The 16,697-nt window shown below is 49.4% G+C and overlaps 5 protein-coding genes across 5 annotated transcripts; 3 read left to right on the forward strand and 2 right to left on the reverse strand.

The window, feature by feature from the left end:
* Positions 1 to 5,714: 5,714 nt before the first annotated feature.
* J7337_008934 (uncharacterized protein) lies at positions 5,715 to 6,058 on the reverse strand (the record flags this gene model as incomplete). Its single annotated transcript, XM_044826538.1, has 2 exons — positions 5,715 to 5,753; positions 5,780 to 6,058. The coding sequence occupies 2 exons, from the start codon at positions 6,056 to 6,058 to the stop codon at positions 5,715 to 5,717; spliced, it is 318 nt and encodes a 105-aa protein (XP_044679455.1).
* A 1,434-nt stretch (positions 6,059 to 7,492) lies between these two features.
* On the reverse strand, positions 7,493 to 8,884 carry IWS1 (Transcription factor iws1; the record flags this gene model as incomplete). Its single annotated transcript, XM_044826539.1, has 3 exons — positions 7,493 to 7,766; positions 7,818 to 8,296; positions 8,351 to 8,884. The coding sequence occupies 3 exons, from the start codon at positions 8,882 to 8,884 to the stop codon at positions 7,493 to 7,495; spliced, it is 1,287 nt and encodes a 428-aa protein (XP_044679456.1).
* Positions 8,885 to 9,330: 446 nt separating this feature from the next.
* J7337_008936 (uncharacterized protein) lies at positions 9,331 to 10,883 on the forward strand (the record flags this gene model as incomplete). The annotated part of the gene is made up of 3 exons (XM_044826540.1): positions 9,331 to 9,424; positions 9,577 to 10,469; positions 10,521 to 10,883. The coding sequence occupies 3 exons, from the start codon at positions 9,331 to 9,333 to the stop codon at positions 10,881 to 10,883; spliced, it is 1,350 nt and encodes a 449-aa protein (XP_044679457.1).
* A 2,811-nt stretch (positions 10,884 to 13,694) lies between these two features.
* J7337_008937 (uncharacterized protein) lies at positions 13,695 to 15,299 on the forward strand (the record flags this gene model as incomplete). The annotated part of the gene is made up of 2 exons (XM_044826541.1): positions 13,695 to 13,961; positions 14,163 to 15,299. 2 exons carry the CDS (start codon positions 13,695 to 13,697, stop codon positions 15,297 to 15,299), a joined length of 1,404 nt encoding a protein of 467 aa, XP_044679458.1.
* A 355-nt stretch (positions 15,300 to 15,654) lies between these two features.
* Positions 15,655 to 16,471, forward strand: J7337_008938 (uncharacterized protein; the record flags this gene model as incomplete). Its single annotated transcript, XM_044826542.1, has 2 exons — positions 15,655 to 15,743; positions 15,796 to 16,471. The coding sequence occupies 2 exons, from the start codon at positions 15,655 to 15,657 to the stop codon at positions 16,469 to 16,471; spliced, it is 765 nt and encodes a 254-aa protein (XP_044679459.1).
* Between the last annotated feature and the right edge of the window lie 226 nt (positions 16,472 to 16,697).

Consider the following 16,697-nt stretch of genomic DNA (forward strand, 5'->3'; position numbering starts at 1 on the left):
TCAAATCACGTAGTGAAAATAGTGATAATAGTGGGAGCAGCGCGACAGATAAGCCGGTGAGCGGCGTGGCGGTTTATGAGCGGGGGATAAGGAAAGGTGATGGAGAGAACAAGGATCTGGCGAAAATGACGAAGATGACAAAGACGTCTGGTGCACGATGGTTACGGTTGAGGTTGACGCAAGCTGGGACGCATGAAAAGCCAAAAAAAAAAAGAGAAAAGGAGTAAACAATATAAAAACAGGCGAGGCCAAGTCGAGGGAGAGATTGATGGAGATTATAGGTCGACTGGGCTCGGGGGCGTGCTCCTTGTCTTTGGTTTTGATTGCTTCGCTTTCCTTGACTCTGAGCTCAGCGTTCTTTGCGGATCTGCAGTCGCTTGGCTTTCTGTTTCTAGGGCCCTGCTAGAGACCATGGGATGGCTGGCACGCGGCGCACGACGGAGCGTCCCGCCCGGCGAATAAAGGGTCTCTCAGAGCTCAAGGCTTGAATATCCAGCTCGCCAAGCGAGTTCCAGAGAGAGGGAGCGACAATAGAGAATGCAAAGTGATGGCAAAGGGCCGGACAACTCAGTCAGGTGGTATCGCATCAGACAGCATGAGCACAACCATCCTCATCACATTCTCATCCTCCTCCACATGCATCAGCCAACAGAAGCTTCAGGCACAATCAGAGGTGGCCACGGGCAAGTGACTGACTGCACCACCTCCAGGGCAGACCAAAATCAGGTACAGAGGACCCAGTGATCGATCGAGTGATCCAAGGTTGGTGAATGCCCAAGGCTTATGGGGTCGTGTCCTCCTATCAAGGCCCAAGCACACGGGCCCCCAAGCTCCAGAACAGCCACTGTGAGCAGTGTCCACACTTGTTTCAATCTGCCCTCGCTGCTTCTGTAGGGTGATGCAATGCCGCGCCATATTTGTTGAGTGTCCATTTTGGCGATATGAATGGAATGATGCTTGACTTTCTCTGAAACCAGTATCTGTTTCTTCCATAACCAGTCACATGGAGGTTGTGGATCTGGTCTCATAACCGCAGCAACAGCTGATCTGAGATGTAGCTAGAGCAGTTGGGTTGTATCAGGGTCGTTGGCGACATCGGACCAGCGGCGCCTTGGGGATTTTGGGATGGTGGCATGCGATCCGTAAAACCAGCGGCCTCGAGGGGAATGCCAAAGCAATGTGCGACGGAGAGGTTCCCCAAAATCAAGGTTGTGTAGGGTGATGCGGCTGCAACAAAACAAAACACTAAGAAAGAATGCGAACGAGATGTGTGTATAGATAACCAAAACAAAATGCGACCAGAGCTCAAAGACTAAAAAGGAAACAGTTTTATACACACCCAGCTGGTTGGTTTGTGCCTTCCATAGTAATTATCGGCTTCAAGTCCTTCTTGCGCTTCTTAGCAGCAAGACTGCTATTGTTGCTGTTGCTACCATTGGTGTTGGCATTTGCTGCCTTTTGGGCGTCGGGGGATTGTGTGCCGTTCATTGTGGTATGTTCGTCAAATCTGCCTGTGCGCGACAGTGCAGGATCTGTATTCTAGGGACAAGTCGCGATGTAGCTGGCGTCGCCAGGTCGTCAATGAACAGAGTCGTGAAATCGTCAATGGGTTTATCGTAATGTCGGATGCGACAGCTTCTGGGTTCTTTTGGGTGTCGGTAAGAAATGATGTCGAGATGAAGTGGGGGAAGAGGGGCGCTTGTAAGTGCTCGCTCGATGGACGTGGGGTTATTTTCTGTTCGCTTTCTTTCGTAGAGATGCTTTCTCAAGAATTACCAAAATCGCTCAGACAATTGAAGGTGTCGGACAGAGTCAGGAGAAGAATAAATTCGGAGATGAGCACGGTAAGATAATTGCGGTCGTGGTGCGGCAGTGGCGCCAAGGTAGATCTTTGCAAGTCGAACCAAAAAATGTTGCGCAGTAATAACCTAGTGGCGGCGCAATCTGAGGTGACCGGGATCAATCGAGCACAGTGAGTGATTGTGCTTGGTGTATTGGTCCCAGTGTAAGCTACTGTAAAGCTAATACGTTGTAATATGGATACTTGAATGTAATTTGGTTGTCCGAGTAATGACTTTTGCGACGGCTTGTGTAGATAGATGCTTTGATGGATCCAAACTTGCTTGGAGAAGAAACGGAGAAGAAGAAAGAAGAAGAAGAATATTTTCAGTCAGAGACGAGGAGGGGAAGCTAGAAGAGGCCAGCCCAGGGTCCGGGTTGGTGAGGAAGGTTGGTGAGGTTCTTGCAGCCAACAGATTCTGCAATCATTTATTTGTAAGGCCAGGGAGGTCCGGTCAGGTATCTACAAGTGCAAGTGCAGGCCATCTTGGTAGCCTCAAATTTTGCGATCTAATTTCCAGCATAAAGAAAATACACCGAAAGCGCATACTTTTGCGTCGATAAACGCATAAAGAGATAAGTTCAAGTCAATGTGGGTTGAGTTTCATCTGAAAACACCAAAGTCAGATGAACAAAAGACAAGACATGTGAGATCTGAACCGCAACCATACTCAAAGGCGGACACTTCACGAGATGCATCTATACATGTGGATATCGTTCATCACGACTCTGAAGCAACCTAGCGTCTCACTGACAGAATTATGACGACGCACGAGAGGCAGCTTCTCGTTAGCATTGGATCCCACAAGAGAAACTTGATCTCTACCTTCTACCTTAGTCTTGTAACCCCTGTGCCTGAGATCGAAAGCTTTTGGTTGAGACACACAGCTAGTGGCATTTGGAGAAGGTAAGGTATCGGTTATCAAAAAGATACGCGCTAAATCGACACTCTCACTCGCAGATTTCGAGGGTCTGACGCCATTCCTCCAAGGTACCCCACGTCCGTGAGGTACTTGAACAACCTGGAGAGCCCTGCTCATGTTGTTCTACTGCAAGTATGCGGCGAGTTAACTATTAATTGAGAAGATATCAATACTCAGTTCAGCTTCATGTTGATATTACTCTATTACCGCTACGATGTCGCCTGTGTTACCGACTTCTTTATTATACCTACCCCAAATCGTATTCGCATTCATAAGGCATTGAATTTCAGCTCCAGCCTCTCCAACCATCAAACTCTTTGGGCTTCAATACCCGAGTCTGACGTCACCACGCCAGGGACTTAGCAAGGAAGACTTCCCGAAAGCCCAGTCGTGAAACCCCATATTTCAACAACGCCCAGTGAGAAAATAGGCTTGTTCAACTTGAACGCTTTGGGACCATGCTCCGTTGCACAAGGACCTAGGATGTGATAGTTGAAGTCGGGCCTCCTTGTGTTTAATGTTCAAAAGTTACCAAACTCCAAAGGTTAATCCCATTTTTGGCAATGCTTCTCTAAGTCAGAAAAGGCGCACTTATAAGCATAAACTGAGGTTACCATGAAGATGAGAAGGATCCTAGGGCTGAGCCAATCATTATTTTAATCCCCTAGAATGAACGAGCAAATCACCAACTATTACGGTACAGATTACAGTCCGCAGGGGTTACAAACGTGCATTTCCGCGATTTAATAGGTTTTTTTTTTTGCCACAACAGAATTAAAAACACTAATAATATAGCAATCACTCAGTATATCTATAGAGATAATACTGGGCTGATCTACATGCAGATTAGAGCAGATTGGCCACTGAGAATGACTAATCTAAGTACCGATTTTACATTTGTAGCCCCTGGGGGCCCTACTGTACTCCGTACAGCTCCTTGTTGATGTTAATGGCATAAAGTTCCACTTATTCCTGGCCAATGGAATTGATGTACTTTAGTGGCCTGAGGCCCATACTGTATATCCCATGAGACAGTGATAGGTAGCACAGCAACGGGCAGACCTTTGATCAGATATCCTTAAGCTGTAGATCACCCAGATCTCATTTCTCAATAGACCATCACCATGTGTAAACCGGTCTTATCAACTTCTACCCCCTCAACGCCGTATGAAGCTTGGGCCAACGGCTACAAGGATAATCTCTTCAACCGCTGGAAAACCCTTTTTCAAATCGCTGTGTCTAGACATATGCCTTCCCGGCGACACTCAAACTCCTCAATTTTGTATCTTTCTTCGACTAAACTTGTCAAATTTGGACGCACCGTCCATCTCTCTGAAGCCTCAGCTATACTCTTCCTAGCTTGCTTTGCACCTAACGTTCCTGTTCCGAGATTGCACTGCGCGTTTCGAGATGATAAAAAAGGGGTGACTTATATCGTAATGGAAAGGATTGATGGGCGGCCCTTGAGTGATAGTTGGCATGAGGCATCAAGAGATGAGAAGGATAGATTATTGACACAGCTTAGGGATATTTTTGAGGAGCTGCGAGCACTCAAGAAGCTCGCTGGAAAGGGGATTGCAGATGGTGCTGTGTGTGCCGCTGATGGAGGCAAGTTGCACGACCATCGAATATGGAATGCCGCCGGGGAGAAAGGGCTGGGCCCCTTCCCGAACGAGGCAGCATTCAACCTTTTCCTTCGAAACGGAGTCTCGAATATTGACTCCATCGCAGACCAAGCGAGTCAAGCAGAGATTCAAAAATTGATCGAGATGCATACAGCATCAGAACAAGGGAATATAGGGACCGTATTTACACATGGAGATGTTAGTCTGAGTAACATCCTGGTCAAGGAGGGAAAAGTTGTAGGAATTGTGGATTGGGAAATGTCTGGCTGGTATCCACGGTACTGGGAGTACACAACAGCGATTAATACCCATTACATCAAAGGGTGGAGGGAGGAGATTGGGAAGTTTCTTGATGAGTGGCCTCAAGAAAAAGAGATGGACGATTTATGGAGAAAGCATTATTGTGATGGGCCTTGAGGGTGCATGTCAACCAATTGGCCTGGGGAGACTAACAGATATTCAAGACAGCCTGGAGATGATGGATTCGACCTCACGCCGACAAAGCAACTGCGAGGAAACTAGGGCAACACCGACTAGGGGAAAGGTGATGCTGCCGAGCAACTTCGGCTGGTTACAGGAGCTGATAGACCGTCTCAGAACAAGGCTATGCGAGTCCTTTGCAATCTTCCTCTGAACATCACCAACTCCCAGAGATTTCCGATGCCGCGGAAGGCGAAATTGATTGCTTCTCAAATTCGCAAGAACTTGCGAAGAAAACCTCGAAATGTCCACGTTACAATTTATTCTTCGAGTGGGCTGTGTACCTGGGGCCAGCACAACGTGGCTTGACATTTGCACCAAGAATAGACTCGTTACAGGCTGAGTTATATACAGAATTTCCAACCGTTGCGCCGCTGTGCAAGGAGTAGACGAGTGCGTGCCAAGTGATCAGCACGGCGCATTGGCAGACGCTGGACGCTTATATTTCTGCACGCCGCGCTCCTGAGATCCTTGACCATGGTTTTAGCCTACTCAACCCGCTTCGCTCTCGCCAGTTGCTTTATATCTTCTACTATTCGGTGTACAATCGTCGGCGAGGCATTCCCCGGGATCATTTGTACGAAGTAAGATGGGTCTTTCGCCTCCTCCTTGCCGCTTTCAACGCACAGAGTGCGTCACAGACCGCAGCACTCCTTTGGATAGCTACTTCTACGAAGGTAGAAGATTTTGCATAGGTCTTGGAGTTGGTAGGAGCTGCCCTTGACGTCGCATTTCCCGGAACGGTTCCGAGAACGAGGTGCATTGCTGATGAAGTACGGCCCAGTTCGCCGGAATTGCATTCGTACCCACGCACCTCTGATCCCCAACGATAGCAGCTAAGGCTTGTTCAACCCACATCTGGCAATTGAAGACGGTCCATACAGCACTTGTTTCTATAGGGACAGCTCTAACGACCTCCTCCAGGCGCCGTAAGTTTTCAATCTTGGCCACGGCTGTGAATGTGAGCATCGCGGGCGTGGGACCGCTTGAGAGATCGCGCGGTGGCTCTTCGAACTGCCAGTGTACGCCTTGTGAAGTTGGGATGTTTCGAACGTGGTAGAGAACCATGCCCTCCATTCCACCATCCTTTGGACCGCTGGCGAGGCCCCAATGGTAAGGATCAGGGTTTCCGCCTTCTTGAGGTGTGCGAAAGAAGCAGACAACATACAACCTTGGCTTGTTCTTAACCATGTCGGCGATTTTTGGATACGCTTCTTGTAAAATATTATATTACTTAGGCTTGATAATACCTAGTTGTATACTGTCTCTTTATACTTGTCTTCAAAGCATTTGCACATGTTGCTCTACCTCCTTGGAGAGTCCAAGGGCGCTAAGTGAAACGACAGCAGATCTAATTATATTACCCGCATCACCCAACGAACTACACTTGGCGAATGGATTCATATGACTAGAAACTGAAGGTTGTGTTGTTTCCCGTGGTTGGATGCCGTTCAAAGAACTGGTATGGATGGGGGTAAGGAGATTGTCAGCTTCGTGGTTGACTGGAAATGATCTAAGCGACCTGAACAACTCAGCGTGTAGGTTAGTTGTACTCTGCATAGTGTATCGGGCACCGCCAGCTTCCTCTTCTATACTTGAGCGTCTATTTTATCTCCACCGAGTTCTGAAGCCTTCAGATAATGTAAAGATACAACATCTTGACTATTGACCGACAAAGAACGAACTCGAAGGGTCACTGGCGATTATAGGCACTTTGGATGCGTCAATGATAGACTCACCTCTATACCATATAAGTGTGTAGGCCTCATGCCGCGTTGATTTGTGACCCCAGACGCACTTCAAGGAACCCAGGGCCTGCATTCGAGTGAGACATGTTGCCTGCGTTGACGTCTATTCATTTGCCTACATGCATCGTCCTTTTCTGAGGTCGTATTTGAGGCCTGCTTCAACACAACTCGAGTATCATATGGCTACCGAGCTTAGTACTTTAAGCGCCGAAGTAGAACCACCTGCAGTCAGCCGCCCTTAGCCGCCGGAGTCTGGGCATTCCAATCTGGGTAACGAACTTGATAGCAGTAAAGGCGTTGTGATAAATTGTCAATTACTTCGGAGACGACCGCCGAATGAAACATTCGCGATGCCTCTCCGCAGCGCCATTAGGATCTAAGTCTCGAGGCATGGTTATGCTGTTGATGGTAGAGGAACGCCTGCCTGTGTTTTACTTACGTGAGCTAAACTCCAAGGTTGAAGCCATTTCATAGAAGAGTACTCTCACAAGCATGGACCGAGGTTGTCACGAATATTGTAGGGTCATTGAACACACCATCTCAAGTGCGTAGATCTTTCTTTCATGTGTCAGCGACTAAACATCCCAAAACCACGTGGAAGCCAACCGTCCATGTCATCTGGTGTCTCAAGAGCACGGGACGACCACGTATCACATCACAAGAATCAGAGTCACAAAAAATAGTTCGCTTTAGCCCGTCATGAGGGCTCCAGTTTTGATGTGTTTAATAGCCTATTATGTCAACGCCGACAACGCCAAACCCAGAACCCGCGTGCGTCAACTCTTCTGTCTCAACTGATAGCTTGCAACCGTCATGCTCGCCTGAATATGGTACGTTCCAAGAAGCTCCGAAGAAAATCCAACCGTGAGTTTCGGCCTTAGTTGGCCCGCTTCTTGCTCTTCTGAGCCATCTTGCGGAAAGCCTCCATACCGCCTGCACCAAGGGGACGATGGCTAGAGTTTTGCGAGCCCATAAAGGTGCTCTGGGGAGCAACAGTGTAGCTCGAAGGCAAGTTGACCATACGCGCCGAGTTGTTGCCTCGTGATGGGGCCAGTAGACGTTCACGCTCAGCGTCCTTGGCGTTGGCGGCAGGACGCTGGGAAAGACTGAATTGAGAGCTGATCTTCTGGCGTTGTGCCATCTTGGCAGATCTGGCATCAAAGTTAGCATGTGTAAGAAACAAACCGCAAGAGAACACATACTCATAATCGTAGTCACGGGTCTCGATCTGGCGCTTCTTGTAATCGTCGGTTCGTTTGAGGATAGGTCGACTCCATTCTCCCAGGAGTCGTGTAGCAATTCTCTTGATACTGGGTTCGGGCTTCTTGCTACGAGTATAGAACACCACCACTCTTCCGATACCGCTGCTGAGGAGCGCCTCTTTCTCGATGTTCATCTTGGCGAGAGCGTTGAAGATGTCGCGTTGAATGTTGTACGCTGGAAGAGAGCCATCGTTCAGAGGCTCCAAGAAGAACTTGACGTGCTGCAGAAAGTTCGTATCGGGGTCCAGAACGGCGTGTTGGACGTTGTTTCGGTTCAGAATAGCGGTGACTTCGGGGAGAAGCTTCAGCTTGTGCAGAGCTGGTTGGCCGGCCTCGCGAGCCTGGTTATCAGCCTGACAGGCCTGCTCCATCTGTACCTTGAGATCCGCTAGAAGATCATCAATCTCGTCCTCAAGATCCTGGTTAAAAAGACATTAGTTGAAAAACTTGAGCATATGCATTTCGAAACGTACAATCTCATCCTTCTTCCTGCGCTTGAGGCCGCTTGGCTTCTTGATTGCCGCATCTATCATTCGGTCGAGCTCTCGCTGCTTTCGCTCCGCCGGTGTCAAGTTCTCATCCTTCTCAGGCTCGGGACTAGCAGGCTTAGAACGTGGACGTCGCTCTCCATCACCAGCAGCGCGTCTTGAACGTCGTGACTTCTTGCCCCCATCCTCTGCATCATCCATATCAACATCTTCATCTCGATCTCGGCGCTTCTTATCTCGACGGCCCTCACGTGGTTTCTTTGGAGCCTCTCCGTCTGCGCGCTTTCGCTTTGTAGCTTTCAATGTACGAGCAACATCTTCGTCAATGTCGACGGGACGGTCCTCAATATTCGCCGTTTCTGGGTCGTAGTCCTCGAACTGATCCTCGTCGACCTCGGACAGCGCATCGGAGTCGCGATCAGAGTCAGCAGCGGCGACAGCATCCTCATATTCTTGCTCTTGGCCGTCGTTGACAGGCTCATTGGCGTGCTCGCCAATTGGGGAATCCCTTTCCGACATGGTGTCGCGTTGTCGACCGTGCGAGATCACTCTGGGAGTTCTTTATCGTTTTTTGTAACTTTTTATTCACAGCGCTTCAGATGCTTCGAGGACTTGGTGCTTGAAGATTTGTTGGTGAAGAATCGTCGAAGGCTGTGAATATGGAAAGATTGACAATTCGCAAACCTTCAACTTTCTTTGTATGGCTAGAGCCGCCACAGGTGCGAGGCGCGACCCCTGCTCGCTGACATAATCTCGAAGCTCCACCTAGCAAACCTCAGGCAGGTGGCCCGCACCCTTTGTTTACTTTGGCCTTTTTGGTTGCCACGGATGAATTGAAGAATACTTGAAGGATTGAATCTGGCAGCTGCAGTCACTACAGCTGTCCCGACATCAACCCTAAATTCTGTCCACCTGGCGAACCTTACCTCGTAATTATTCGAGCTATACAGTAGCTATAATCGATTATGGATCGTCGAACTTACGAAGGTCCTATGGACTGGGAGTACCAGAACAGTGGCCCTTTTGATCCCACGAGTCCTTTTACACATGCAGCAAAAAGTAACTCACAGAATGGCAAGTTTACCTTTAGCGGAGTTACAGTTGTAGCTGTAGCTTCTATCATCCATGATGTCTGGCAGCTCTTTGCTAACCGTTTGTAGTCTTTGGCTCCCCTTCGAAATCGACAAGACCAAATCCTTTCGCAAATCTAGGGACACCTTCAAAAACGAAACTGCCACAATCCTCTTTTACGCCTCAATTATCTTCGAGAACTACTGCGCCGGCATTCCGTAACCCTGCCTTTACAACGCCCCGACGACCTTTCGATGACGTTGCGCTGTCTGAAGCTTCAGGTGCAGAAGATAGTCCTGCCTTGACAGAAGTTTCCGACTTCCCAAACGATACTCCTGAGGCGGACCGTATGAGCGACGTCAATATGAGTGGCATGACGAGTCCCTCCAAGATCGACAAATCCTTTCGTTACAGCAAGACTCCTTTCTCAAGCAAGAAGCATACGCCAGGTCGAGGCGAAATACGGGCGACTCGAGACCTCTCTGTATCAGAATTTATTCGCAAGCGAAAGAGACATAACCTCGACAGAGATGTCAGCAGCATAACCCGACACCGCTGGATAGAGTCAGACTCCGACTCGGAAGATAGTATCGCCCCGAGGCGAACTCGTGGCAAGAAGAAGGGAACAAAGGAAGTCCCAAGGGGTTTCTTGGGATCTCTGCTGCATATGTTGGACGAACACCCTAATGCCCCCGATAATCTTTACAGATGGGTCAAGTTGATCGTGAACTTCTTCCTGGTATCAGTCTTTGTCTACATTGGCTGGTCCATTGTAACCACAGTGAAGACGGATATCGAAAATGCAAACGAGATGGCACGAATCGAGATAATGGGAAGAATTACGGAATGCCAAACTCAGTACAGCATCAACGGATGCGCTAAAAACGATCGTCCTGCGCTGAGAGTGGCATGCGAGGAGTGGTCTGAATGCATGACACAGAACCCTGAGGCTATCATGAGGGTCAAGGTGACTGCGAAGCAAATCGCAGAGATCATCAACGAGTTTTCCGAAGCAATGAATCTCAAGGCTTGGGTGGGTTACCCATGCAGCATAATACTGATCGCCAAGCTAACCACTTCGCAGGGATTCTTCTTCGCTGTCCTCATCTTTTGCGCCTTCGCGAACAACTTTTTCTTGGGTGGATATGTCAGCAAGCCAGCACCTCCTGTTCAGTCACAACCCGCAGCTCCACCTCACGATCCATCCATGGCCCCTGAGAACGGTCCCGGGTTCATGTGGGTTCCTGTCCAAACACCAAGGATGCAGCGTCACATGTTGCTCGACGATGGTACCGATACGGACAGTACACCGCCGCCAAAGATGAAGACGATTCTTGCACCTCCATACACTCCTTCACTGCGTCGGAGCCCAAGCAAGACGGATCGGGGCCGTAGCCCTGTTAAAAACCGAAGTCCTAGTAAAGGGCGCCGGGAACCGTTTGCATAGGCTCCGACAGAGATTTAGGCATATGTTATTTCCTTTGTCATTGAATAACCTGGCTGTATAATAGTGGTGCATAGGAACTGGGCGCATGTATACGGGGTGCGGTTCGGTGGTGTTTGGAAAATCCGGTTATAGCATGGACGATGGGATCATGAATTGGCGGGTGGATGGATATTGGGGTAATATTGTCAATCTGAACTCTGCATCTTTTGTTATTGAAGAGTTCTCTCAGTCGCTCTCCTCGCTGTTGGAAGGGCATTATCAGCCACAGAGGCCGCCATTGTAGGCCATGTTACAGTGCAGCTCAGCTCAAGGTCATAATCCAGCTGAATTGCTTGAACGTTGAGGCTGCCAAAGGCTAATGACGTACTGTGGGGTAAGGTTGAGAGGGGCACTTCGACCGATGGCCCTGGCATGAAAGTTAGTTCTCAGGTGAAGATGAAAGACAATTGGAATGAACACCCAATATTCCGAGAAATAGCTCCTTTTTGACTTTTGTAACACCATCCATCAGGGTCACCCAGTATTGTGTGGCATTTTTCTTGGAGTTTGCTCGAGTATCAGTAGCAGTGCTTCAATGCAGCAATGTCAATCATATGTTGCCAAGATAGAACTTACCCCAGCCTATGATCAGCCGTGATGTTCTGATCGCCGCAAGCCTACTATCTCTGACATCATATCACAATGGCGCTGAACCTATTCTCTCCTTAAGAGATCCCATTGAGTAAAGCATGAGGCTTGGTTATGGCCGTCCGTTTTATATCCGATGCGAAGTTACGGTGATGAGATGGAGGGCTCAAAGGATGCGCCGAATGCAAGGAAGCATGCACAATCTGGCTGACTCCGCAACATTCCAATTGGACGATGGACCTTCTTGTGGTGGATGTGACCTTGAAGCAGGCTTGGGGATAAGTTCGATGGCGTACAACTTTGCAGTTTTACTTGCTGAGAAGCTGAGGGGAATTGCGGTGCGTACAAAAACAGCTTTGTCTCAGACATCTCAACGTTCAATAGAGACATGATTTTGCAGCTGAGTAACGACGATGAGAGGGCGAGCAATAAGAAAGGCTCATCGGCAGGCTACAACTGCAGAATGACGAGTCATTGAGCATATTGTCCACTCAGACCACGGCCCCAACTAAATTTTAAGCTTGGTAGTCTATGGCCTGGTCGATCTGCCACGGCACTCATTCTCATGGTTATCAGAGAACTTTGGACAGAAGAATCCTAGCTTGGGCGGTCGAGACTGGATTACAAAGACAAGAACGTTTGCGCCGGGTTCAAAAAATAGAGTTCGTTCCTTTCTTCAGCAGTCAAAAGCGGAATAACCCTCTGATACCTAACATTGGTAACCTGAAGAGGTTGAGCGTACCTTACTTTCCAAGTTCTACCTCAGGCAGAACCAGAAAAAGCTCTTTCATTCGGCCACCTAACCCATTTTCTCGACTTTGACCTCCATCTCTCAACAACACTCTTTATATTTCACTATAGAGCTTCCATATCCGCGGTTCTATCATCATCTGTTTCACGGCATGAAGCGTGAGACAGAGCCAGGACCCTAGCTACTGTAATCGACTACATAGCTGCAAGACATCCCATTTGCAACAGAGTTCGCCGAGGAAACGCAGGATTCATTCAGCCCGGTAACAGGACATCAAGCAAATTAAAGCTCAAGTCGACAAGCTTCGCCGTGGTTCTATGCCTCTATTTGAACCGGCCCGAACCTGGTAATCGAGCGCGACGATAATCGTGATCTCAATCGCAAGAGATTCCCATACTGAACATAGCCAATCTTCATCGTCCCATTTCTCACACATCCCTACAATCAATCAGTTCTCATTTTAAGCCCAATCTGTCCAACTTCCGTTATATGCGCAGAAATTCCGATTTCGGTCTCAATTTGACTTCAAAATCTTCAATTGTTCAACTCAGATAATTCCCAATCCGTGTTGTGCATGGACCACAGCGCCCAACTTTTGTTCTCTATTGCCGGCGCAATCGACGATCGAGTGGACACCAAGTATACCAGTACTTCTGAGCAACCTCGTTAATCCCTCCTGAGAACGCAAATTGCGACGAGAAAAAGAGAAACAACATTGCGCGCTTCAAAGCGCCATTGATCTGCGACTCCTGCAAGCCTTCATTCTCTCTCCCTTGACTCGCGGAGTCGGCCTCGAGCTCCTTGAAACCCCCGGTCGGGTATCCTCGAGTTCGTGAGCTTCCAAAGCTCACCTCTAGTTCGGTTACGTTGTGCTAGAGCCTAGCACTCTACTAGCTAGTCGACGAATGCGCATTGCCCGGGCTTTTTACCCAAATTCGACCTACGACTCGCTGTGACTGGCCTTGATGTAATTGTGAGAGCTTAGGTGGGCCATCTTCAACCGTCTTGGCTCCGCATCGCATTCTCCCCGCTACAAAGCCGCCGTGACGCGACTGAGAAAGCAGAAGTCATTCAGGTACCAACAGCCCAAAGTCGTTTTCGCTTCTGGCGCCAAAAATCAAATCTGATTTCTTTGGGGTGACCAGAGAAGAACAAGGCGAGAGCGTTCAAGCTTCAAAGACTCAGGTTGTAACTTTGACGACACCATCGCGAATCCCTTCGCAGCATGTCAGACTGCGCCGTGCCATCCGCCGTCGCCCCCCCAAGACCTCATCCCACCCAAAGCTCTTCGAGCTGAAGGTTGGAGCTCACAAAGCTTCACGACGGACGCCTGGTTCCATACGCACGGCAACAGAGAAACAGCGAACCTCTCCTCTGCCCCCACAAACTTTGTAACTTTGCGATAGCCTGCGGTCAGGCTCGCTTTTCGAGTGATGGATGTCGACAACGAACATTCGGACGCTGGTAGTCAACGGCAACCCAGTGCTGAACACACGCCGCAAGGAGCTTCTGCGCAGGTTGGGGGAGCTTCCTCACAAGGGAATCCTACCCCCACCTCAATTCAGTCCTCCAATACGCCCTCGACTGCATCAGGTCCTGCAACAACCAACGTCACCCATACACAAAACTCGAAACGTCGCCGAGGGCTGGGTGTTGTGACGCCCAATGCCTGCACGGAATGCCGCAAGAAGCGCGCAAAGGTATGTACAGATCAGCTTACTTTCCCGGAGTCCCTGGTTGCGTAGCCGGTTCTTGTTCTTCACTTTCCTTGTACGTCATAGCATGTCCCACCACCGCAATTTATTTAGCTTGTGAAGGACTTCCACAATTGGCTGCAGTGCTCGCCTCGTCCCGTATCGATTATCCTGTAAACTCATCCTTGCTAACAATTAATGTTATAGTGCGATGGCAAAAAACCGTGCGGACGATGTAGAGCACAGAAAGATGCCGAATGTGTGTACGAGATTCCCGTGCGCCAGTCGAAGGAGAACCTCCGAACCGAAATCGAAACTCTTCGACAGAAGCAGCGTTCAAGTGACCAAGTCTTCGCTGCTCTTGTCCGACCAGAACTATGGGAAGAGGTCTTGACCCGCCTTCGGGGCGGCCAACCCATCGAAACCATTTCAGAATGGCTAGCAAGCGCACCACGCCCTGGGGAGCGTTCGATACCTTCGTTTCCCTCCCGTTCCGAGGGACCTACCATGGGACCTACCCCGGGGTTCCCTGGAGGTTCGCTGGGTACATTGGCAGCCATAAGCCTTGGTGCGAACCATCAACAATCGCAGCAGTCTTCCATGAGGCCCGAGATGGGTCAGCATAGTCCCTGGCAATCTTCCTTCAGCCAAACCGGATCAACGAGGAGCAACTCACACCCCGATGTCATGAACTGGCAGACAGATATGCGAGGGCCGCCACAAAATCGAGTTGGGTCTTGGGCCGAGGGGATGAACCCTGATCAAATCTCGGACGGTCTTCCACGATATCGTGGAGTTGAACAGATCCTGTCACCATTGAATGAACCGGGGCTGCGAACACCGACTTCAACTTGGACCGTGATTACCGGCGATAGCGTTCTTGTTCAACATCTTTTGGCGTTGTATTTCTGCTGGGAGTATCCAACATTTGCTTCTCTGAGTAAAGAACACTTTCTACAGGATTTCCAAGAGGGACGGAATCGATATTGCTCACCGATACTGGTGAATGCCCTTCTTGCATTGGGGTGTCGCTTTTCGACGCAGCCCATGTCTCGAGCCAATCCCAACGACCCTTATACGTCTGGCGACCACTTCTTCAAGGAGTCACTGAGGCTATTTGCCCAGGAAACGGATCACCACTCCCTCACAACTATTCAAGCTTTGGGGATAATGTCGATCCGAGAGGCTAGTTGCGGGCGAGATTCGGAGAGCTGGTATTACGCTGGGCAGAGTATTCGACTCGCCATTGAGATGGGACTTCACCGGATAATGGACGAAGGAGATGAAGATGAACTCGCTGTGCAGTCAGCAACCTTTTGGGGTGCTTTTGCGCTTGACCAGTGAGTCTCCCCTTTTACTGTGAGATTTCGCTCTAACGGATACTACAGTGCATGGTCCCTCGCCACAGGCTCATTACCGCAATGCTCATGCTTCCCTCATCTACCACCAAAGCCTGCGATAATAGGAGACATTGAAGCGTCTCTTTGGGTGCCCTATACGGACGACGGTGGGTTTCCTTTGTGTTATTCCATGAATATCGCTGACTGTGACAGGCGCTCCCTTGCAACGCTCATGCCAACAACCGTCTAACGTGCGTTCCGTATATAAATGTTTCTGCGAACTCAGCGAGCTCGTACACCAGTCTCTGTACATTCTCCACTCCCCTGGAAAACCCCTTACAGCGAGAGAACTTTTGAACATGTACACACAGTACCTCAATTGGTATGATCGTATACCTGAGGTCCTTCGACTGGGGCACAATTTCACCCCAGCTGTGCTGTTCGCTCAGTAAGTCTCAAGCCTAACACGTTTCTTTGATCACCGTCGCTTACTTGAGCAGCATGTACTATCATTTCGCGATCCTACTCTTGTTCCGGCCTCTAATCAAGCTACGGATCATTGGATCCAAGGTTTCGCCTCGCGATGTGTGCTCACAAGCGGCCGACGCCATTCAAGGCCTTCTAAGATCTTACTCTTCACTCTACACTTTGCGACGAACGCCCTCGTTCGTACCATATTTTGTCCTCACATCCGCCATCATGCACCTAGCGATTGGTGCAACAACTGTTGGCGGCTCGGATACGACCGAGGCGGACATAGAGAAAGCGGTCAAGGTGGATCCTCGTGTGGCCGAATCCATCACTCAAGGTATTTCAGACCTCACTGAGATGGCTCCTTGCCACCAATTCGCTGAGCAGGCTCTCAACATACTACGCTATTTGGCCGCAAAGTGGGACATTGATGTCGAGAACAACGTCGATAAGCTCACAGCAGAAGAGTACGACCGTTTGGTGTTGCCGCATACGGGGAGTCTCAACTTCTTCTCGCCCAACCTTAGAGAGGGAGACATTACGTGCCAATGGGGTGCGGGACCATTCATGGGAGAGCAATCACCTTCTGTGCAGAAGACAGGAGACAATATGGAAAACCCCCTCTTCTGGCCTTTCCCGATGCAAGGACGGCCGATTCTTCCCAATGGCATCGAGTTGGAACATGCAGGTTTTGCGATCATATAGAAGAGCGTTTTGGTCGGCTTTCAGTTGTGATCCTGCTTATATGGATCGAGTCCGTACAGGACGACAGATATCCCGGGGTGTTGGTCGGTGTTCTTACCAGGCGAAATGGGGTCAAAGGCAAAGAAATGCGGCGGGCATTTTCCGGCGAAAGGGGGCTTCGGTCTGTAGAGTCATTATCGCGGGTTCCAAAAGCGATTTGTCATGGGGTGTACCAACATTTGTGTAA

Source organism: Fusarium musae, chromosome 6, assembly GCF_019915245.1.
Source record: "Fusarium musae strain F31 chromosome 6, whole genome shotgun sequence".
Taxonomy (NCBI): Eukaryota; Fungi; Ascomycota; class Sordariomycetes; order Hypocreales; family Nectriaceae; genus Fusarium; species Fusarium musae.